Source organism: Pempheris klunzingeri, chromosome 9 (assembly GCF_042242105.1).
Source record: "Pempheris klunzingeri isolate RE-2024b chromosome 9, fPemKlu1.hap1, whole genome shotgun sequence".
Lineage (NCBI taxonomy): Eukaryota > Metazoa > Chordata > Actinopteri > Acropomatiformes > Pempheridae > Pempheris > Pempheris klunzingeri.
In genome coordinates this window covers 24,715,534-24,740,942 of record NC_092020.1, presented here as the reverse complement: position 1 = coordinate 24,740,942, position 25,409 = coordinate 24,715,534, and the positions used below count along the sequence as shown (strand labels likewise).

The window sequence follows — 25,409 nt, the reverse complement described above, 5'->3', positions numbered from 1 at the left end:
CTGGGAAGATTTCATCTTTCTGCGGCTTTTTCTGCCAACACAAGAGATCATATTGAGCCAGCGGTACAGAAAATACGAGTCCATTTATTGTCATCATCATAAACCACCATTATTATTACTGTTTTTGTTGTTTTTGTTGTTGTTTTTCACCCCTGAGCTCGGTTTCAATATGAGTCTGTCAGATGACAAAGGGGGTTTTGTTTTGGAAAATGTTTTCAATAGACTGAGCAGCACAGTGTTAGTGTCCAATGAAAGATATGCTCTTAAGTTTTCATGATAAAAGAAAAGTTTAAATGAGTTCTTAAATGGGTTTTTTTTTCCATATAAGAAGCATTTAATCCTCCAGTTTAGTCACTGGACAGCGATAATCTAGTATCTACTGAAGATATGACCTGTGTTAATGTCAGGAGAGGCTTTACTGTGGACAGATGAGGCGACGCACCATAGATCCTGGAGGAGCTCACACTATTTAGCTGCCAGAAGGCTTGAGAGTTTATAGGTTGCTCCATCTGAAATAAGCTGGGGAACATTAACAGCCTCACACTCCTGCAGGATAATCCTCGGCTGGATCTGTTATAGCGAACATGAACGTTGCACAGGTGGATCACGGCGTAACGACCATACGAGAGGTTTCATAGGACATTTTGATTATGACGAGTTACGACGCTGCAACAGCGCTGTTCTGAATCCAAACCGCTCTTCTATGTGAAGGAGCAGCCCACAGAACTCTTGAGATCAACTTCTACAGGCGTCAGGCAGTGAATTTGAGTTGGTCTAACTCACTTTTAAATAACCTGAGAACACCTGAAACTTCAATAATGTCAAATGCACCAAAAAGATCATCCAGAGGAAGAAAATACTTTTTCAACAAAGAAAGGTTACAGGAGCTCCCAAGTCGTTCCGCCTCATGGAAACATTATAACAGAGAGCGAGAGAAGTGAGAAGTTTAATGTCCCAGTGCTGGTATTCCTTATACTAACACCTTGCAACACACACACACACACACACACACACACACACACACACACACACACACCACAAACTGATGCAGATGTTGAGATAGTATATTAATATGCATCAATATGCATGAATTTATATATATACTGTAGAATATATACGCTCACGCATTCACACAGCAGTGACTGCAGACACATACAGTCAAAAGCAAGCAAGAGGTGTGTGTGTGAATGTACGCGTGCACACACACACACACACACACACACACACACACGCACGCACGCAGGTTCTACCTCTAACTTTACTTGAAGGCAGCCCAATACAAGCAGCTATAAAGTTTAGAAGGTGTTTCAACCTCCAGCCTGAGCTGACAGAGACTTTCTGAGGATAAGACAAATAGAAAACCTGAGTGGAAAGAAAGAGTGCAGACAGAGAGAGCACGGGGGAATAAAATGAGACATGGTGGTACCGATGGGGCTGAAACACAGAGGAGAGAGAGAGAGAGAGTATGTCTGGGAATGTGAGATGAAAAAGAGAGAGACGGAGGGCAAGTGGGAGGCTTCTCTGCATCAGTATGACCTGCTCTTACACTCTGAATACTCTGAGAAAACTCCATATTCCCGAATAAAAATTCCTCACAGGTCCAAGCAAAACATTCACTCCAGGCACACTTTCACCTCTTAAAATTGTGCGCACACTCACACACACACACACACACACATCTGACACACACACACACACACACACTCTTTTTCACCTCTCGACAGGAGCACAGAGCGGCACTGTGTCACCTGGAGAGGGACTTGAACCCTCAACCCGGATAAAAGTTCTGACATTGCACCGTGGCTGTGTTTTCAAATGGATCATGTAACACATCAAAAGAGACAGAAAAGGGCAGAGAGAGAGAGAGAGAGGGAGGGAGAGAGAGGGAGAGAGATGGGAGAGTTGAGGAACGGAGGATCGCAGGGTGGACAGATGAGAAAAAAAACAACAAGAAAGGTGTACTCACAGTCGTCCTAGTTTGGGGTTGGACTGGAAGAGAAGCTCCGGGAGGAACTGGAGTTTGTTTCTGTTCAGACGACTGTGGAGGGAAAGAGAGGAAGTGTAGCTGAAGTAACACGGTTTCATCTCAAACAGGAACGTGAGCGTGAACAGAGAAGGGCAAAGACACACACACACACACTCATAAATCACTCCGATTCATACATTTGTGTTGACTGAACTATCAGAAACCAGGCGACTGCATCACTTTGTAGGTCAGCGGGTTCGCGGTTCAAAGGTCAAACTCATGGGAACGTCCGTGTAGTTTCCTGTGATGGTGACCTCCAGGTTATCACGCTGTGGTCCGTGTGTGTGTGTCAGTTACAGGTTATCGTGCTGTAAGCTCTCTGAAGCCAGTTATCACGCTCATCCCTGCCTGTGCTTTGACCTGGGAGTGCAGGGAGGATAAGTTCGGGCTCCTGGCGCCATGCATCATCTCCGTTTTCAGTAAAGGGTAATCCACTGTGGTGGCACTATCCTCAGTGTGTTCTGAACATATTGTTCAAGTTGTTTTGTCACTTTATGAAGAGAAAAAGACTGGACCATCAGTCAAGAGCCAAATTCTCCATGTGTGGACAACATGAACTTAAGCTCAGTGGCCTGTTTTTTTTTTTCTGACAGCACAAAAATGCACAAAACGCAAGAGCCAAGAATTCATATTTAATTCATTTTTCTCGTTAATGTGACTCCGTCCTGAAACACTCCACTAATACCAGTAAAGACAAACGGGTGTGAGAGGTTTTCCGTTCTTGAATCCAGACTTTGAAGAAGAAGTAGTGCCAGGTGTGTGGAGCCAACATAAACAGTCCTATATCATTAAAAAAAAACTATAAAGAGGCTCCTCAGGTGAAATAATACAGATTTATTACATTGGCAACAGGTGATAATATAAATAAAGTGACCAAAAAAGTAAAGACCATTCTTCTAGACAAACAGAAATGGTCAATAAGACTAAAGAAGAAGAAGATAAACCTGAATAGATGGACAATCCAGTATTTATTAAGTATTTATCTCTCCATCAGCAGTAGGATGGGCTGGCTCTCAGTGATTAGCAGATGGATAACAGTAAATGATCAGAAACAACTCTATATTAAGACCCTCCGGATCTAATGTTCTTCATTTGCATAGTTTTGGGCCTACGTCACCACCTCTACTTCTTCCCTATGAAATGGCACTAATGGCCGGGCAGCTTCTCGTGTCCGACGCCTTCTTCATTTTACACGTAAAACACCATTTCTTGCGCATGAAATGAACACATGGACATAATTTACAAAGGAATGAGTGAAGGAATGATTGTTGACCAACAGGCAGACGTGCATGTGAGGACCGAGGGAGAGACGGAGCATGTAAGGGTGAAAGATGTGAGTGTGTGTGCATGAGGGAGGGAGGGAGGGGTTGGCTGCAGCGGAGACCGATGAGGACAGTGTGAGAAGAGGGAGTGAAAGTGTTATCAAGCTACCAAAGCATTTGGCTGAGAAACGAGGCGTGGAAGGGAAAAAGCAAAGAAAAGAAGGGCGGGGAGGGTCGCAGGGTCACAGAGTAGAATCTGTGCCGGAGAAGGCACAGACACCGACCTTTTAACCCCCGTGATAATGATAACAGGACCCTGACGTTCGCTCCGCACTGTGTGCACCGATGGAAAGAGAGCTGCAGTCCAAGAAGAGATATCCACCATTTGAAATAATTGACCCCTGCTCCTAGAAAATAACTGCTGCTACAAAAGTAAAGCACAAGATCGGCTACTATTACAGTCATGAGTCACTCTAACGCTCGCTCACAAAACAGTTATGGCTTTTTTTTAAGAGAAGAATCCTTTGTGTATTTTCAAATAATAATGAAAAGATTATTCTACTTGGAACGACTGAAATATTACCAGACCACAAGTTCATGGGCACTATACTTTCAAAATTTGGAAAATTATCCCTGTTAGTCAGAATCGCCATGAAGTCCAGCAGAAATGGTTTGGAGAGTGAAGAGGGCTGATCTCACTGGACCACGACCTCAAGATGAAGAAGTCTGATATATTTTTGTAAGGAAGAAAAAGCACATCACTTGGAATTCCCCTATAAAAACCGTAGACACGACTAAAGATCAGCTAATCATTACATTTGGTCCTCTCGGGCCAACTTGGAGTCCCTAAATTAACCAGATGACCATAACTATCGCTTCATAAGTCATGTGTAGACGCGTGTGAACGCCTCATCCAGTGAGACGACAGAAACGAGCTCCATGTTTTTCGCATTGTGACGCCATAAATCACAGAGACTCAGCACCGTGACCTCCCGCCTCTAACCTTTCCCCCTGACAGACAACATCAGAGATCCTGTCAAATAAGCCCTTTAAAAAGCATTTCACCGTCACTGAAGTAAAAAAAAAACATCAGGACCTTCGTTAGTCGGAGAGAGACTCCTTCTCTTTAATACTGTCAACCACAAATGTGACGATTAACTTGTGTTTCTGTACTTGGATTGACTTCAGGTACTCTGTATACGTCATACATATCAAACTGCTATCATTATAAAAACCTTATAATTGCATAAAAGCACATTTCAAAATGACTTAAATATAATAAAATGAAACTCTTGTGTGAGTTTTGACAGTTTTGACTCTGAGCTATGTTGCCTCCTGTTGCCCCCCCCCACTCCTAACCCCTGACCTCTGACCCTTCCTGACACACCGCATTAGCGAGCCTTTTAACACTAAAGCAGCCCATCACCTCTCAGTTTCGTTATCAGATGTGTGATCTCCATTTAGAAAGATTCACATGTTGCTGCCACTCAGCGTCTCCTCCCTCCAGTGCCAGAGCAGTGTCCCCGTCACCTGAACTGAAATAAGTGCTTTTGTGTCTCTGAACAACGTCCGTGACGACACCTCCCTCTTTTTCTCTGCTCGTGTAAGATGTAAACTCCACCTCTTCACGCCAGACAAAATGTTTCAATCAATATATGGTCCAAAGTGGAGCAGCAGCAACATGGCAGCGTGCTGACATTGTGAGACTGCTGGTCTCAAATCAAATAATTATCTGAAATTGTCTGAGAAATAAAGTGAAATCAGCTTCTGTCCAAGCTGTGAATTCAACTAGTTCAGTGGAAGACCTCCGACGTGGCTTTTAGAGGGTGTGTTTGAAAGGTACCTTTAAAACACCTATAAAAAAAAAGGAGGTAGAAATATTTTTTGTAGCTAAAATCTTACAAAATGCTACAACATCGTAAACACTCAAACATGGCAGGACGTCTTCCTGCAGAGCTGCCTGCCTGTCATCCCTCCAACACACAGTCATAAACATGCAGGTGTGTGTGTGGGAAGTGTTGTGTTGTGCACTCACACCTTGATTCTGTTGACTAGAGCCTTGGTGTGACACACACACACACACACACACACACTGAACAAGGCAACATCTATGAGAAATTCCAAGGTTGTATGTGAAGTGGATGGACTTGGGCAGCATCCATGTACATCTTAGTGCAGCTTTCTGTGAGTGTGTGTGTGTGTGTGTGTGTGTGTGTGTGTGTGTGTGGACAACAGCAAGTCAAACTTGTGTGAATGTTTGACGAAACGGAAAATCAGCAACATTAAGGCTTGTGTTTGCGTGCGTGTTCACTTGTGTGTGCAGGCGTGCACGTTCCTGTAGTCTGCTGGCTGCAGCGTAGGTTTACATGCCTTAAAATACTTTTAGTTTGCACTACATCTTTCTCTAACTCACACACACACACACACACACACACACACACAATGATGTCGCACTTACAGTCTCTCCAGCAGCCTGAGGTCTTGAAAGGCTCCTCTCTCGACGACACTGATTTGGTTGTCCTCCAGGTGACTGTAGTGATGGACATGAAAGAACAGCAGTTGTAGTTACTATCATAACTATTAACACATCTACAATTCATAAGTCAGACACACAAAAATACTGTGTGGCTCTGCAGTGAATTACAATCAAAACAAGGAAAATTAACACTGAATGTCAAAGGAGGCAAGAATTATCCCATCACTACTTAGCAGGAGGCGTTCCTTATAAATGTCTTCATTCAAATATCAAGCTGAGGGACGGCCATGGAGCTGGGAATACCTATCAACAGCCAGCTTTCCAGGCTGACCTGGAGGTTCAAACCAACGGAAGAAACACCAGATTAATCTCATTCTCTGGCCAGTGCAAACAGAGAGACCAGCTGCTCGCCAGAGAGAAACGGGGAGATTTCAAACATCAAGAGAGACACTTGCACTTTTAAAAAATTGGTTGTATAAACAAGCAATCAGTGCGCTGAGTAAATTAATCTGGCGTGAAGCAAAAGTTTAAAAAGTTTAAGACACGCAGCGTTTCACAAATGTCACAATCCAGTGAGCCAAAACAAACAATTAACAACCCATCCCTCCTCCACGCCTCCTCGGATATCCCTCCATGTCTCTGTGTTTCCAGTGGAGCTCCCACTGTAACACATATTCCTCTTTTTCTCTTCGCTGCTCTGTGTGTTGTCATGTTTTGGGGGCGATTTAAGGTTTTCCAGATGAGGCAGGGTAAAGGAGAGAGAACATCTCCACAGATATGTGTGTTTATATTTTCTGTCAGAGGATGTTAAGAGTGACATCTCCAGAGAGAGAGAGAGAGAGAGAGAGAGAGGCGAGGAGGGCATAGGGGGATCGAGGGGAAAAAAGAGGCTGATGAGGAAGAGAGGAGGGATTATGTAAAAGGGAGAGAGGAGAAAGGAGGAGAAAGGAGGAGGCAGCAGGGGAAACAGAGATTCAGAGATTAAGAGACCCAGAATAACAAAATGGACTGAGTGAGAGAGATATGTAAGAGCCAAGAAAGACTAAAGAAGCTGTATCAGAAGAGACAACGGCTGGCCTGCCATGTGGACTTTGAAAAAATATTTAAAGGAAAGTCGTGCCAAAACAATTCAAAGATGATGTTTAGACATGCAGCCATTAACACACACACACACACACACACACACACACACACACACACACACACACACACACGGACAAGCTGTTGGACTGAAACATGCACTTGGCTGAACAATAAGAGTCAAACATGCATTCATGGACGTGACAACTTCTGGGAGCATCATACCGGCAAGAAATTAGTTCAAACCAATCTTCTTTTTTTTTATTTCTGATTACTGAAAATATTTAGTGAATTAGTGAAAAATGAAAAACGCAAACATATGGTACGGAAAAGTGACAACGACTGGAGGGAGACGAGTCTGAGCTAACAAAGGCAAACACACACTGTGCAGCAGATCCATAGGCATACACACCCAGCACTAATAAGCAATGTCACATGTGTGTGTAAACATAGTTTAGGTGCAGAGTTATGCACTGGTAGCAAGAATACCCAACCGCACATGTAAACACACGCACAGTTCTGACTCCAGCTCATCACTCATAACTCACAGTCCAGCCAAGATATAATCCAGCATGTTTATTCTGGTCGAGCTGCTTTTTCCCCGTCCTGATAGAAAAACATATCTCGTAAACTTTGCAGGAAGCTCAACGGAGACAAAACTTTAAGTAACTATCACTGAGTGCATTTGTTCCAATGAGGGATCGGCCGCGTGCCGATTTACTGAATGAAGTTTAGAAAGGCGAGGGAGCCGCAGCCAGACACATGGTGTCAATGCTGGCATGTTGTTCGGATGAGGTATTGTTTTTATATTGGTCTGTATCAGGCATTACTCATCCACAGAGAGATGGAGAAAAGAGAAAACAAGTATTGATTTCATGTGTGTAGGCCCTGGTGCGTCTAATAACTCCACCATTCAACCATATTAGAGAGTCTAAGCATTAGAAAAGGCAGAATGATGTCACGCTACCTTACGGCTAACACTCTGCAGGAAACACGGAAATACTTCAGGGGACATTAACTTCACTTCTTGTTCACACACACTAACGGATGAAATCACATGGACTTTTATGAGCCAAATGTTCAATATCAAGGACAAGTTTTCACCTACATCTAGATTTGTTTGGAATTACTCCATAGTTTCACCACAGTCTGGAAGAAATCATGCGGCATAAGGCTGCCAAGTGTATTACGCTAAGTGTTGTCCATGCAGTACGCGTGCAGACTGCTGGATGTGGATTTGGATGGACACAAAATGTAACTGGATAACAGCAGGCAGTCTGATTATGGTGCTTTAATGAAGAAACAAACAAATTAGTGTGATAAACATATTTTTGTTTCATCCTCATCGACATTTAGCAGGTGAAACTACACTTGTTATGACACAAGGATGCTGCATGTAGGCACTGTGGGTTAGTTTGGCTCAATACTTGCTCGCCTGTATAAAAGCAGTGAGTGTGTGCTTGCATGTGTGTGTGTGTGTGTGTGTGTGTGTGTGTGTGTGAGGAGTGAGAGGGAGCAATAGAGGTCTGGTCAGTAACACAGTGATACCTTTTTCTCAGGTAAAGGCTTCACTCTGTGTGACCATGTATGCTTTTGTTCTTTCCTTGATATCATATGCAGCGCTGCACGTGTGTGTGTGTGTGAAAGAGAGAGAGTGTGTGTGTGTGTGTGTGTGTGTGTCTAAGTGTGTACTTTCTCAGACTATCTTCTCTTTCCCAAGCCATCTCCTCCCCATTTCTTTAAGAGATTTAGAGTAGGGAAATGTCACGGCAGTTTATCACCAACCACATGAAACAAGCTGCTGGCCCACCACACGAAAACACACACACACACACACACACACACACACTCACAAACACACACACACACTCACACTCACACACTCTTTTTTTCCTTGGTACTTCTCACACTGCTTTAAGTGCACAGGATGCACACAAATAAAAGTCTATCTCTCTTTCTCTAATTTGCTCACACACACACACACACAGATAAAACCTTAAACATCGTTTGACAAAATTTCCAAAATCCACAACGCTCCTTAACAAGTATCGTTACAGTTAAACAAACGCACTTCCATTATGCAAACACACACATGTATAAACTTATTTCCACTCCTCAGTGTAGTTTGTGCTGGGAGTATTTTTATCTGCCGCTCTGGTTAAAACAGAGTGAGGAGGGAAGCTGCGTGCAGCCAGCGGTGATTATAGTTATTATAGGCCTAACACACACACACACACACACACACACACACACACACACACACACACACACACACACACACACACACACACACACACACACACACAGGCGCACACACACAAACACACACACACACACACACACTTGAGCCACTTGAGGCAGACGAGTGAGAGAGCCCATAAAGTCAATTAGGACAGCTGAGAGGAGACGAGGAGTCCTGCTCCACTGGGAGCAGCTGTTTAGATATGACAAGTTGGACAAGTAACGTCAGCAGTGACTTTAGCATGTCACTGGATTTACCCCCCCCCACACCCGAGGATAAAAGATTACACAGGCACAAAGGAAGTTAGTCCGATAGAGAAGAAGATGGGTGAGGTGTTTACTGACAGCGACACGTTCAGCTCAGCTGTTTTAGCCCCTTTGGAGGCCAGAAAGCAAAACAGAAAGATCCACTATCCGTTTCTGAACACATCATACTTTAGAAAGCTTGAAATCAGCGGGCAGGACACACCAAGTTAGTTCAGGCTGGACACGCATCATGCTTTGGGTCTCTCTTTGTGACCACGATGTGGAGAAACAACTGTAATCCAAAGTGTGCAACCGAAAAGTAATAATGAAAGCGTGTGTTCAAGTTGTAATCTTGTAGTTTAGTTTTATGTGCACAATTTATTAGTTGCTTATTTCGGAGGCATTCTGGTCTCTCTGGATGTGCCAGTATTGCAAAACTTCCCCGACTGCCGTTCAGAGAGATGTGGGATGACTAACGTTGTCTGGACTTTTACCGTTTCCCAAAAACAATGAGTCTCAATTTCTCACTGGAAAACTGAGCAGAAATTGCCACATTTGTTCAGCAGCTTAATCGCTGCTCGTTGTCGTGTCCACACCAGAGTAACTGCTTTGTTGGGAGTCTTGCTGCTTGTTACTGGCATGTCAGCTCACCATTACTCTATTATTTAACCTTGTAAATATTCAGCAATTACGAAATCCGACTCCTTGGATGGGACGCTTGCATTCTCTCCTGCCCTGAAATCTCTCATTAGGATGGGAAACTTTATTTTATAGAGCCTTGTTTCCCCTATAGCCATATACAGGCCTATTAGGTAAATATAGCATTTGCCTAATCGCTCCAGCATGGCAGCTTTTTTCTTAATGGGATTCCTCGTAAAGAAACGAATGCAGGTCACAACAAGGAGAGGGAAAGAAGGCCGTAACAGACCTGCTGGAACCTGGTAGATTCAACATCAACGACTACATAGGTTGTTGTGTTTTCTGATTATCTTTACACAGCTGGAGTCATTATGCTGATGTGAGGGAAAGAGTCTTTGTTTTGCTTAAGCAGTCTGAAGCTGTCAAACATTTAGCTTGAGCAGATTCTACCAATGATGTTTCTGCTTCCGTTACTTCAGTTGTGATTAGATATTATTCAGGTTTCGTTTAATCCTGCAGTAGCCTTATTTGCAAGCTTTATATGTCTTGCTAGGCCTCAATGGAGAGGAAGACATGCAAACAGATTTGTTCAAGAGAATTTGCTGCACTCCTTAGTATTCTTGTAGTTTTCTCTGATTTTGAAAACTTGTGTGGGCAAACCTCACAGAAAACCAAGAGCAGCTTAGGACAAAAACACTTTTTTTTAGAGGAGGCCCATTATTTTTGGACTAAAATGACACATGACAGAACCAAAAAGAACAACCTGGCTCAACAACCGCCGTTCATCAGCACAAAATGTTGAAAGATAGAAAGAAACAAAGAAAGAAAGCAGCAAACTTACAGAATCCTGAGGTTCTTGATGCCGGAGAAGTCCACTTTAGTGATTCTGGTGATGTTGTTTCTGTTCAAATCCCTGCAAAGAGAAACACAAGAGTCACAAATCAAAGAAAATCTAATTTCATTTACAGAATGAACCTGAAATATGACAGAGAAAAGAAAAAAAAGAAAATGAACTCCAGTGAAGATCCTCAAAGTGCATTTGTGTGTCTAAGTTAGTGGATCAGTGTGTGTGTGTGTTGTTATTCTGTGCTTTGTCCTTCTGCCACATCGACTATGAGGCCACACACACACACACACACACACACACACACACACACACACACACCGACAAAAATGAAACAACAGAAACCAAAACACACAAACACTCAAAAACTCCAACCATACAGGCACCAGGAGAATTATGCACACACACACTCATACGTCTACACACACACACACACACACACACACACACGTCTACACGCACACACACACACAAACACACACACACACACAGCTCCTGCTGCTGTGAATTATTGAATTATTTTTCCAGCAAAAAAAAAAAGAAAAAGTGGGATGAAATTATTTTCTCTTTCCATCATCAGAGTTTAAAAGCTTATCATGTTTCCTGGCTGTCATTCAATCTGTTTTAACTACGGGAGCACAATGTATGCACACTGCAACATGAACTGACTGCCTGAGTGTGTGTGTGTGTGTGTGTGTGTGTAGACGTGTGTGTGTGTGTGTGTGTGTGTGTGTGTGTGTGTGTGTGTGTGTGTGTGTGTGTGTGTGTGTGTGTGTGTGTGTGTGTGTGTAGACTGGTTCCCTTTATACGGGGATGCTGTTTATTGAAACGCTGTCTTACTGGAGGAATTAGGGCAAGGAAAGAAAACACACACACAAGGGGGCACAGACAAACAACACACACAATTTTCTCTCCTATTTCACACACACACACACACACACACTTCTATCTTTCCCTCGCTTTGTAAGCTTTCACTCGACCTCTCTCACACACACACACACACACACATAAACAGAGTCTGGTTTTTGCCAAGGCGGCCAGCGTGTGTGTTTTTCATAATACACCTAAACATTTATAAATCTGATTTAGGACCATATTAGGTTTCAAAAGGCTTCCCCAAGCTGCCATGGCAAGGACCACTAATAAGAGCCATACCCCCGGCCTGGGACAGGGAGGGCTGCTGTGGGTGAGAGAAGCCCAAAATGGGGTCCAGGATCCACTAGGGCTCCTTAGAAAAGATCCAGAGTAATGAATAGTTTCAATATCTCATCTGATACAATGGGAGGTCGCTACTGATCAAAGGCTCCCACCCACTACAGCGCTGACAGTGATCGAAACCATGAGGAACAACAAATATGTTCTCAGAATCTGGTCCCTGTTTTTGTTTTACAGCTCTACTCCTCTGGGTCTCATCACCTTCATCACCCTCATCACCCTCATCATCTTCATCACCCTCATCACCCTCATCACCCTCATCTTTGGACACAGCAGGCGTCTATTTCCAGCAATGATGCTCTGATGACCCAACTGATCTCTAAACTGACTCGCTGTTCAAGATTGCGGAGCACGAAGCACCTAAAAGAGCCCGAGAAGTCCCTCAAAAAGACGGTGGAGACCAAAAACAGAGCTAAAACGAGTTTGAGTATTAGACTTCATTTTGCCTGGGGGCCAAAGAAATGCTAATGTTGTCCCATATTTCCCGTTTGTGCACATAGGCAACTTGTTGTTGAGCAGAAAAAGTGGATTATAAAGTTGTTCCAGCAGATGTGCTCAAGTGTTTCAAGTCCAGCAGGGAAACTTTGTTGTCTAAAATGCCAAAAATACTTTTTTTAAGTCTGGAAATCTGTCAGAGTACGCTGACAGAATCTGGCATGACTGTAACATAAACAACAAAGACACATCTTTAATTTGAAACATCAGCACTGACACTGTTTTAGCTCTGCTGATGCTGCATTCACTGTAATCGTGGATAAACCCACATCACCAAATGATCCAAGTACTTAGAAGCAGCAATAACATGAAAAAAGTACAAAAAAAAAGGAAATTCAGGAAGGTTTTGGAGTCTCATCTATATCGCCAGAGCAGTCAAGACCCGAACTTTAGCCGGTGAGCCACTTCACCATCATCAGACGAGGTGCTGCTGGTTCTGCTCACAGGCTTTCACTACATGTGTGTAACTGCCAGTTTCCTGTAAAGCCTGATAAGCCTTCTTGGATGTGGTGAAAAACTCAATACGGCATTGATTTATCATTTTGAGTTTGAGCAAAGAGCAGCTTCCATGATGAAAGAAAAAAATGAAAGCTTTTCTTTTTTTTTTCTCCTTTTGATTTGTAATTTCCAGTATGTGAAAACTTCTGTTCCCCATCACTCCACCTTCTCCTCCCGGTCTTACCCTCTACTGTCTCTCTCTTTTTATCTTTTCACATTTGGCTAAAGTCTTTCTGTTTTCCCCTCCTCTCTCCTTCCCTCCATCTTTCTTGAATCTCTCCTTCCCCCAGTCGCTGCTCTTCAGTGTCGATCTGCCGGTCCTGTTCCCAGCCTTCCCCTCCACTCTAATCTACTCCTTTTACTGCGTCTCCCCCTCTCTCAGTCTCTCTTGTCTTATCTTTCACTGTTTCACAGTTGACTAAACACTTTTTCTTCGCCTTCCTCTGTTTTTCTCTTTCACCCTAATCTCTCCTCTTTTATCTCAATCTTTCACTCTTTTACAGTTGGCTACATTTTTCCTTCCCTTCTCTGCCTGCTCCCCTAATCTCTCCATCCTTATCTCCATCTTTTCTCTTGTTCACAGTGGAAACTTCTGCCCTCACCAGGGAGACCGCTCTGGAGACAAACAAACAGCGAGGACCCGGGACCAGGTGGAAGAGCGATGGCCTCACTCGATGTAACGTCACCGCCCAAAGAACTGAGAAAGCCGAGACCTTTGGCAGAGCGAAGCGAGGTGGGGCGTGAAATTAAGTGAGAAAAATGTCAAATGGATACCAATTTACACTCATTTCTTCAGAAATGAAAGTCTTTATAAAGGTAACATCAGTCATATTATCAAATAAAACAATAATGCATGAGTAGTTCTTACATATGTTTATTATGGACTTTAATAATTTGTCAAAGCCACTTCAGTACACTACAGAGTGTACAGGAGTGTATATGTTATTTTCCATTTTTGGCCCAATATCCAACGCAGGATTAAGGGCCAGCGTGTCTTTAAATGCACCACTTACTGTGCTGACATAAAGAAACGGATAGCTGGGTAAACACAGAGTACACAGTGGGTGGTCCTGCCCTCAATTCTCATGTCCATAAAAAATGTATTTGTCACAGGATTGTGGTTTAATAATGGATACGTGTAAACAACTACAATAAAAGCAAAGAAGCACAAATGACAAGCTGACCATTTATAGTAAACGGCTGCAGAGTTGGTGGAAACCTCCCGTTATACAGGTTTACATCATCATTAAATCTAAATTACATCAGAGATACCAAACCCCACATAAGCAGGAGGAGGCCTGGGTGTTGGTTGGAGTGCATCAACAGATTAGTGGTAACAAGTGTCAGGTTATGGTGGGTGAGCTTTGCACCTGCTTGAATATGACTGAACACATCTGGTGATTGTGAAGCAGCTAATCAGCACTATTTAAAGCGCATTGTGCACCGAGATAAGAGCTCAGATGATCCCACACAGTTACACAGTTATACAGTAATAAAGAAAAGATCTTTGGAGAGAGCAGAGAAATAGTGAGCCGCCATCATACTTCAATCCTATATAACTGTTATTAATTCATTCTTAATTAAATGTTTCTGCATCTACCCTTACATGATTAAAGCCTGTAGCCAATATAAAGAGCTGCAGAGGACCTGAACGACATAAAGCTAGTGAGGCGGCCATTTTTATGCACCTGGTCTGCTGAAGTGTGGGTGTCCACCCCACCCAGCAGTAAAGCTTAACTCAGCTTTAAATTTAACTGACCAGCTGGCAGACGGAGAACTAACGAGACGCTTTAGCACAAAAGCTCCAACCGCTGTTTGTTTCCATTACAGGCAGAGGTAAGGCGCGCATGTGTGTGTGTGTGTGTGTGTGGGTGTGTGTTTGCAACAACGGGATAAGACAAGAATGCAAACAGCAGGTGTTCAGGGAATTAATATACCATACAACACACACACAAGTAACACAGACACACAAAGGCACAGACAGCAGCCCACCACATCTCACCCCAGACCACTGAAACCAGTGAACCATATAGTCTGGCTGCCTTGAGCTGGCACACTGATTGACTTTACACACACACACACACACACTCAGACGTACACTTGGTGTGTGTGTGTGTGTGTGTCGGGGGGGGGGCTGATTCACTTACAGCACAGCTTTATTGGTTGGCTACACCACAGAGACTGAGAAAAAACAGAGAAATAACTATTAGAGAGGAATGTTAAACAAATGACAGATCAGGTGACAAAGACTCCCAAGAGCTCGGTGGAATGAGGACCGACCGCCGCTGTGGTGAAACATGAAATATTAAGGGAGCGAGGAGTTAAAATGTTAAACATGTTGGGTTAATGGTCGGTCAGCCTGTTTCTCTTTCTGCCCTTGTCCGCCTGACTCACTTTTTTTTTTTTTTTTTTTTTTAAAAGACTCCTACAACAATGCAGAAGAAAGTTCCCTCTCTCTCTTCTGCCTCTGACACTGTGACATTTCCTTGCTCCACTTCTTCTCTCACTCTATCATCAGGCTCTGCATCCTTATCTCTCCGTCCCTCCATCGTTTCCCTTTCATCCTTTGTTGTTCTTCGTCCAACGCTTCGTTTCCGAATGCGTTTGCTTCCTGTCCTAATCTCCTGTTATTTTCCACAAAGCTCTTGTACCACTTCACTTTCTCATTCCTCCTTTCTTACTCTCCATCCATCCCTCTCTCCCTCTCTCTCTCTCTCTCTCTCTGAGATAGGTATGCTCAATTTCGCTCTCTAAATCTCTGAGTTACGCAAGGAATCCTAATTGCCTTCTTCCTCTTCCTGTGAGCGCCACGCTACAGCGTATCTGTCACCAGAAGCAGGGGGTCGGCGTCAAGCCGCTTCAAAATTAGATTTCGTTACAGCTGCGATCTATCCACTTCAAATCTTTGGATGTGACATTTAGCAGCACCTGCTCAGACTTTCTTATTTCACTTTTATTTATTTATTTTTTTTATCTATTCTCACTCGATGTGAAGCTTTAAAGGCAGAACCAGCGTATCGTTACATTAAAAGCGCAGGAGAGGGCAGCTTATTACAATGAAACACCACGTTTTCTGCCAAATAACTCGTGATGCTTGAAATTAAAATGAAATTAAAGATATTCTTCTGATTTCACGCTGTATGTCGGTTCACAACGATGCAAAGAGTTGGCCTTGATTAAACTATGAAAACAGTATCGGGCGACAAAATTAAATGATAGTGAAGACGACGTCATAAACTAAAGTTGGGAGGCCCAGTGTTAAAGTAGGAATGTGTACTGCAGTGATAAGTGAAACACACATCACATATCAATAAGCACAAAACATATAGTAGATATCTAAAAGCGTTTATGCTGCAGTTCTCAGATTTAGGTAACAAACTTACAATGAAGAACTCATGTTCACCAGAGGAAACCCTGACCCAGTCAGGCAGAGCTTAGTTACTGTATAAACGACAATATGTCACATAAAGTCTGAAATCCAACGATGTAATCATGGAAGGCGTCCAAAAGAACGACACGCTCCGTCCCCGTGTCCGTTCGCAGGCCATGTATCGTCTACAAGGGTTTACGAGGGACTACAAGTTTTGGAACATTTGGGGGTTTCGTGGAACGTTTGGTCTCCTGTGCGACCGTTTACTGCTGTTTTGAATCTCCGTCATAGTGATGCTAATAGGTAGTGAACCCTCTCCTGTTACAGAGCTGCTCTCTGGGATGCACAGCAATCATCACTAGGAGGTTTTGGCCATCCACATCATACACACACACACACTCACACAGCAACGGGGATGGGAAGCAGTGCAGGCACAGTCCAGGACCGAAGCTACCTTTGAGATCAGCACGTCGCTTTTAAAATGAAACACGGCAGGTTATTTAACGGCTCTGTAGCCTCAGGGTCCTTAAATCTGAGCGTTTTCAGCCCAAACATAAAAGATATAAAAGTACTGAGGGTGTAACCACCATGTTTATTTTATTTTGGAAAATAAACACTTAAGTTTCTGCAGTTTCTTCAACCCTGGCTGCTGTGGGTGAAGAGCTCTGTGGCTCTGGTGGTCTTGTGGGTTGACTGAGCATCTCTCTCTCTCTCTACCTGCCTCTCTTATCGTTATCATTCCTCGACTCCACTCGTCTCTCTACTTCATTCTCCCCAGCCCAGCGCTTCTCAGGACCACGTGCCACATTTCACCCCCTTCATTTGTCTCCGTGATAAAACTGCAAGGACCAACATAGCGACACGTAAGTCTGATGAATCAAACACGACCCTTCTGTCTCTTCGGTCACTTTCTTAAACTCAATTTGTCTGTCAGTGAGTCTTCCCCTTCAAGACCAAGCACCCACATCCCTTACATTAGCTGTCAGTTGGGAGATTATATACACAAACAAGATATACACTCCTCACTAAAAGTTAGGGATATTCAGCTTTCAGGTGAAGTTTCAGGATGAACCTCAAATGCATTCTAACCTTTCCAGGTGAACTTAATGTGACCTTCTCTAAACCTTTGAATGCACATGTCCAACTGTTCAGTGTCTCAGTACTTTCTGCACCAGTTGCTGTTCTCTAACAAGAAGCTTAACAGCAACATTCACAACAGGTTTGATCCATGAATCCACCAATACATTTCCTGCTTCAGGTAGAATTGGTATTTAAACAGTCCTCCTCATCCTGCTGTTCACATTCTGACATCATGAGACCAAGACGACACCTAACAGTTGATCAGCAGCACCTCAACACTGGAGGCTTCAAACAGGAAGTCCTCAGACGGAGGTGTTCACTGAGCTTAGAGGGTCACAGAGTGTCATCAGGAGGTTGGAACAGTGATACAGAGACTGGAAGAGTCACAGAAAGGAGAGGAGTGGACGTCCTTTGGCCACGTCCCAATTTATTGAGACACTGAACATGTTTTGTTGTGGTATACCTACCACTGTTGGTAGATTTTCTTCAAATACATTGTTTAAAATGAAGAAATCACCAGTGCATGCTTCTACTTAAATGCCCTACTTTCATGATATAATATCACTGTAGCATTCACTTTTTACATTTTCCATATATTTCACCTGAAAGTCGAATATCCCTAACTTTTTGTGAGTAGTGTAAATAATTATTCCAATTGATTAAACTTGAAGGATTAAAAAAAGTTTACTAAATCTGGCTACCTACCACCTGCATATAAAAGGCATGCAGGACGCTCACAGACACCCATCAAATTCTGCCTGAGAAGAATTTACACAGCGAAAGCAAACATTTGCTAACACTAAAGAGGGAGTCTGCTCAGAAGACAAAGACTTCCCTGGTAAGATGTGTTTACCGCCCATACAGCAGGACACCGATCCCACTGTTGGAAATAGTTTCTCGTGTTTCGCCTCTCAGAAACATTCTGACACTTGACATTTAACATTTCATCTGGCGGATGTTCCTCACCAGTGGAAGAAGGGCCGACGACGCTCTGTGTCAGGTCAGGGTGTTTGTAAAATGGAAACCACACCCATATTAATACACAGCTCTACGATGGCAGGTTAACCATCCCAAACGGTCGGGGTGGTAATCATCCAAAAGTACTCAGCAATTCAATAAAGTACATAGAAAGAAGTAAGCAGAGAAAGACAGCAACACATACAACATTATCAGATACACTTATCTGAATCTACATCACCTGCATTCAAAAGTGCTGCATTAAATTGGAGGAAGACATCTTCATCTAGACAGCTAACAATGCTAAGAGAAACTAAAGAAAGAGGTGAGAGAGCTTCTTTCCCAAAAAAAAGAGGAGAGGAAAGAGGAAGAGGAGGTGAGACGCTGACGATAAAGGGGCCATTAGTCAGTAAAATATTTTCCTACAGCAGACTGAAGGACACTCACTTTAACTCCATCCCATCTGCACTTTAGCTCTGTCTCAATCTGACTCAGTTTTATTCTCATGTTAGTATTTCGTATCACTTTTCTTCTTTTTCACCCTTTTAAATCTGCTCGTCTTTCTCTCCGATCCATCTTTTGGCTTTTGGTCATCCGTCTTTCACTCCTCCATTCTTCTCCTGCTCGTTTTCTCTTTGTCTTTTAAATCACTGTCACAATCTGCTGTGCTGGTCTGCTGCTCCTGGTATTTTTCCACACTCTCTGACCTACTTACCTGGCCACGCCTCCCTATCAGTGGCAATCACCCTCACCTGGTTCCCCAGCTGCATTCAATTACACTCACCTGCCTATTTAGGCTCAGCAGTAGACTCATTCAGTGCCAGATTGTCTTCGCTCCATGCCTGACCTTCCAGCACTCCTGTTCGGACTGATTTCCTGGTTTCGACCCTGTTTGCCCCTGACTACAGTTCCTCGTCTCTGCCCTGGTAATTACCTAAGCCTTCTGTTCCTGACCACGAGCTACGCCTGTGTCCGTCCTGTATTCTGTCTGCCTGCTGACTGCCTGACCTCCTGCCTGTCACCGATTCTCCGCCTGATTGCTCTTCCAGTACTGTGCTGCTATTGGGTCCTGCAAACACCCGTTACAGTACAATCTGGCCAGAAATGGACCCAGCGCACAACCCCTCTGCATTGGATCGCCTGGAGGCGGTGGAAGGCGCCCTCCAGAAGCATGAGACGCTGTTGGCAGCAGCTGTTGCTGAAACCAGGCAGCTCGCTGCGGCTAATGGGCAGGCGTTAGCCACTTTAGCCTCCCAGCTTCAGCAGCTGACCACACACCTCTCTCAGCAGGCTGCCCTCCCACCTTCTCCTCCAGCTCCACCTGTCCAGCCGGCTCGTGCTTCTTTGTTGGCTAGGGACGCGCCGGAACCGCAGGTGGGAATCCCAGAGCGCTACAATGGAGATCCAGAGACTTGTGGGCCATTTATCACAAACTGTTCCCTGTTGTTTTCCCTGCAACCTCGCACTTTCGCCACGGAGGCAGCTAAGGTGGCATTCGTTATCAACCACCTGACGGGCAGAGCACGGTTGTGGGGAACTGCCGAGTGGGAGAGACAGTCTTCCGCCTGTGGGTCATTCCAGTCTTTTGCTGTGGAGCTGCGAAAAGTGTTTGGATTAGGAGCATGCGGCGCAGAGACGGCAAGGGGACTGATGAGCATGCGACAGGGGAACGGCACAGTGGCTGACTACTCTATCGATTTCCGCACCAAGGCCAGCCAGAGTAGTTGGAATTCTGCTGCCCTCTGTGACGCTTTTCTTCATGGACTGGCTGACTACGTGAAGGATGAGTTGGTTTCGCATGACATCCCGGTCACGCTTGATGAGGTGATCGAACTTGCGACCCGAATAGATCTCCGAGTCCAGGGTCGCCGCCGGGAGAGGCAATCGATCCCTGTCCATCCTGCTCCATCTGTCCACTCCCGCGGGGCCCTGCCCAGCACCTGTTCCACGTCGGGGTTGCCAAGTAGGGATTCCGAGCCTATGCAGCTGGGCCGTACCTCCCTCACCCAAGAGGAACGGGATCGTCGGCGCCGAGCTGGTCTTTGTCTGTACTGTGGTCAGGCCGGCCATTTTGTCTCAAGCTGCCCAGTAAAAGCCAAGGCTCACCAGTAGTCGGGGAGATACTGGTGAGCCCAACCTCAACCCAGCCTTCCCGCCAGAGACTGCTAGTTCAAGCCCAGCTTCTCCTGACTGACGGCCCACACACACTGGCCACCCTTATAGACTCTGGAGCTGACGCCAGCTGTATGGACGGGGAGCTTGTGCGACAGCTGGGGCTCAAGCGGGCTCCACTTCCCCATCCGGTGCCTGCCAGAGCTTTGGATGGCCACAAGCTGGGGACTGTAACTCACCAGACCGCTCCAGTTCCCATGTTTCTGTCAGGTAACCACCATGAAACAATTCAGTTCCACATTTTGAACTCTCCCAACCAACCCGTCATCCTGGGTTACCCTTGGCTCCGTCGACACAATCCCCACATAGACTGGTCCACTGGAGTCATTTTGGAGTGGGGAACCTCCTGTCACCAAACCTGTCTGAAACAGGCTTGTTCTCCAGTCCACTCTCCCTGCTCCAGTGCAGCACCTGACATCTCCAGGGTGCCTCCTGAATACCACGACTTCCGCCAGGTTTTCAGCAAAGCTAAAGCGGCCTCTCTGCCTCCACACCGGCCGTATGACTGTGCCATCGACCTTCTGCCAGGCACATCTCCTCCAAAGGGGCGCCTTTACTCTTTGTCTGCCCCTGAAAGAAAGGCCATGGACACCTACATTAATGACTCTTTGGCGGCAGGAATCATCCGCCCTTCCTCGTCCCCTGCCGGAGCTGGATTCTTTTTTGTGGATAAGAAGGATAAGACTCTGAGACCCTGCATAGACTACAGGGGCCTAAATGACATAACTGTAAAGAACCGTTACCCCCTGCCACTCCTGTCCTCTGCCTTTGAACTACTACAGGGGGCAACAATCTTCACCAAACTGGACCTCCGCAACGCCTACCACCTTGTTCGCATCAGAGAAGGGGATGAGTGGAAGACGGCGTTCAACACCCCTACTGGACATTATGAATATCTGGTCATGCCCTTTGGGCTCACCAATGCTCCTGCAGTGTTCCAGGCCCTGGTGAACGACATACTCCGTGACATGCTGAACCACTTTGTCTTCGTGTACCTTGATGACATACTCATTTTTTCTAAGACTCGAGAGGAGCACATCCATCATGTCCAGTCAGTCCTCCAGCGCCTGCTGGAGAACTCACTGTATGTCAAGTCAGAGAAGTGCGAGTTTCATGCAGAATCCGTCCCTTTCCTGGGCTACATCGTGGGGCAGGGCCACATGCAGATGGATCCTGCAAAGGTCGCTGCCGTCTCCTCCTGGCCTGTTCCTGTGAACCGTAAGCAGCTACAGCGCTTCCGGGGATTTGCCAATTTTTACCGTCGCTTTGTCCGCAATTACAGCTCAGTGGCCGCCCCTCTCACTGCCCTCACCTCCACCAAGGTTCCTTTTCTGTGGTCACCTGACGCCCACAAGGCTTTTGAAACTCTGAAGTCAAGGTTTACGTCAGCCCCCATTCTGCAAATGCCTGATCCAGAGCGTCAGTTTGTGGTGGAGGTAGACGCTTCTGATTCAGGGGTGGGGGCCGTCCTGTCCCAGCGTTCAGCCTCTGACCAGAAGCTCCACCCCTGTGCCTTCTTCTCTCGACGTCTGTCCCCTGCAGAGAACAACTACGACATTGGGAACCGAGAACTGTTGGCGGTGAAATTGGCTTTGGAGGAATGGCGCCACTGGCTGGAGGGAGCTAAGGTACCATTTCTTGTCTGGACTGATCACAAGAACTTGGAGTATATCCGCACGGCCAAGAGACTGAACTCCCGGCAGGCCCGGTGGGCTTTGTTTTTCACCCGTTTCAATTTCACTCTCTCGTACCGACCAGGAACCCGCAATGCCAAACCTGATGCCCTCTCCCGACAGTTCCAGAAAGCAGAGGACTCGGCTGATAGGTCCTCGACCATTCTTCCGTCCCCCTTTGTCATTTCCACACTTACCTGGGATGTCGAGGAGAGGGTGAGAGTCGCCACCGAGGGCCAACCAGGCCCAAGCGCCTGTCCCCCTAATTGCCTGTTTGTTCCTCCTGTCCTGAGGTCAGAGGTGCTTCAATGGGTACACACATCCCGGTTTTCTTGCCATCCGGGAGCCCAGCGAACTCTGAATGCTCTTCTCCAACGGTTTTGGTGGCCATCCGTGGAAGAGGACACTCGGGACTTTGTTAAAGCTTGTCCTGTCTGTAACCAACATAAAACCCCCCGTCAAGCTCCAGCTGGTCTCCTACAGCCTCTTCCCATCCCGCATCGCCCCTGGTCCCACATTTCATTGGACTTTGTTACTGGTCTTCCCCCCTCTGATGGTCACACAGCCATCTTAACCATCGTGGACCGCTTCAGCAAGATGGCCCACTTTGTTCCTCTGCCCAAGCTGCCCTCAGCTAAGGAGACAGCGCAACTGGTCCTGGTCCACGTCTTCCGCCTCCATGGCCTTCCAGTGGATGTGGTCTCTGACCGAGGACCACAGTTCTCTTCGGTATTTTGGAGGGAGTTCTGCAGTCTGCTGGGAGCCACTGCCAGCCTTTCTTCTGGGTTCCATCCCCAGTCTAATGGTCAGACTGAACGCAAGAACCAGGAAATGGAGACTGCCCTGCGCTGTATGGTCTCCCAGAATCCATCCTCCTGGTCCCAGCAACTCCTCTGGGTGGAGTACGCCCACAACACCCTAACCAGTTCTGTCACTAGCCTCTCCCCATTCCAGTGTGCCTATGGTTACCAGCCTCCTCTGTTCCCGGCCCTGGAAAAGGAGGCCTCCTGCCCATCCGTGGAGGCCTTTATCCGGCGTTGCCAACGGACTTGGACTAAGGCTCGCTCTAACATTCAACATTCTGTGGATCGCTACACTAGATCCGCCAACCAGCACCGTTCCCCAGCTCCAGTATACTTGGTTGGCCAGAAGGTGTGGCTTTCTACCCGGGACCTTCCCCTCCGAGTGGAGTCCAAGAAGTTGGCCCCCAAGTTTGTTGGTCCGTTCACCATCGAGCGGGTAATCAGTCCTACTGCGGTGAGGTTGAGACTTCCTCACTCTATGAGAATTCATCCTACATTCCATGTCTCCAGAGTCAAACCTGTCCATGAGAGCCCTTTAGCACCAGCTACTCCTCCTCCTCCTCCGCCTCGCCTCATCGATGGTGGTCCTGCCTTCACCGTCCATCGCCTGGTCCGGTCTCGTCGCAGGGGGAGGGGTATCCAGTATTTGGTGGACTGGGAGGGCTATGGTCCAGAGGAGAGGTCCTGGGTTCCAGCTCGTCATATCCTGGATCCGGACCTCATTGCTGATTTTCACCGCCGCCATCCTGATCAGCCCGGCACTACAGCTGACAAACCAAGGGAATCTGAGTCTGCCCCCTCACAGGAACAGGTGGGGTCTGGTCTTCCCTTGGAGGGCTTGCCTGATGGTGAGGATTCCCACCACCCTGACCCCTCCACCCACCCGGATGAGGACACTGTGACCTCCCAGGAGTATTAACTCCACCTCCGACCCCATCGACTTGTCCAACCTATTTTTGCCTGTTTTGGGGACGTCAGGAGCCGTCCCTTGAAGGGGGGGTTCTGTCACAATCTGCTGTGCTGGTCTGCTGCTCCTGGTATTTTTCCACACTCTCTGACCTACTTACCTGGCCACGCCTCCCTATCAGTGGCAATCACCCTCACCTGGTTCCCCAGCTGCATTCAATTACACTCACCTGCCTATTTAGGCTCAGCAGTAGACTCATTCAGTGCCAGATTGTCTTCGCTCCATGCCTGACCTTCCAGCACTCCTGTTCGGACTGATTTCCTGGTTTCGACCCTGTTTGCCCCTGACTACAGTTCCTCGTCTCTGCCCTGGTAATTACCTAAGCCTTCTGTTCCTGACCACGAGCTACGCCTGTGTCCGTCCTGTATTCTGTCTGCCTGCTGACTGCCTGACCTCCTGCCTGTCACCGATTCTCCGCCTGATTGCTCTTCCAGTACTGTGCTGCTATTGGGTCCTGCAAACACCCGTTACAATCACTTGTTATTGCATCTTCCAAGAGCCCAGATTTAGCTGAAATCTGGGGGAGCAATGTGTCTCCTCCTCTCTGTGATTCATCATCTATTGCTTTGTTTTCTGTCTGTCACAATTTATTTCTCTCTCTCCCAGAGTCTCCGCTCAATGTTAATGCCAGTCAACCTCAGGAAATTCATAGTTTGGTGTCATTGTTAACCACACAGGCTTGACCACATTAGGGAGTCGCCTGCAAGAATCCTTTTCTTTTAGAGCCACGAGCCAAAAGGGCTGTAAACCAGCGCTGTATTTGGTTAGCTCTTTTCTTTGCTGGAGTTTACAGGGCTGCATTGCTTTTGTCTAGATTTACTACTGCTGTACTGTAAGTGAATGGGGTGGGGTGGCGGTGGAGGGGTGATGTGGCTGCTGAGAGGCCACTTGACAAGAACAAGGACTGCTGCTTCCTCATCAGAGGCCAAGTCAGAAAAAAAAAACGAGAGTGAGCGAGCGACAGGATAAGAGAACGAGAGAGGTTAAGATGGACGAAGGGCCGAGAGAGAAAGTGAATGATGGAGGCGAAGCCTGAGGGAGACAGAGAGATGGAGAAACACAACCACGCACGGCGCAGTGACCAGTTTCTCCGTCCGCTTCCAGCCCAACATAAACAGTCTGTCACTTTGAGCTCAGCTTCACATCGGACTGAAAAGGGAAAATTATGGTGTAAGTCACACTCTCATATAGTGCACACATAGTGCATGCAGTGCCACACACACACATACACACACACACACACACACAAATAAACACAAATAAGTGCGCACACACACATATATATATGTATATATATATATATATATATAATGAAGGGATACACACAGAAACACACAGTGGGAAAAGAAAGTCCCTGCAGAAGGG

At 46.0% G+C, this 25,409-nt stretch overlaps 1 protein-coding gene across 1 annotated transcript in view; it reads right to left on the bottom strand.

The window, feature by feature from the left end:
* Positions 1-25,409, bottom strand: part of slit3 (slit homolog 3 (Drosophila)) — a 235,551-nt gene that overhangs the window by 203,542 nt on the left and 6,600 nt on the right. Inside the window, exons 2-4 of the mRNA XM_070836538.1 lie at positions 10,812-10,883; positions 5,747-5,818; positions 1,967-2,038 (exon numbers count right to left, since the gene is read on the bottom strand). Coding sequence (XP_070692639.1) covers positions 1,967-2,038; positions 5,747-5,818; positions 10,812-10,883 — 216 coding nt within the window. The remainder of the gene's footprint in view (positions 1-1,966; positions 2,039-5,746; positions 5,819-10,811; positions 10,884-25,409) is intronic.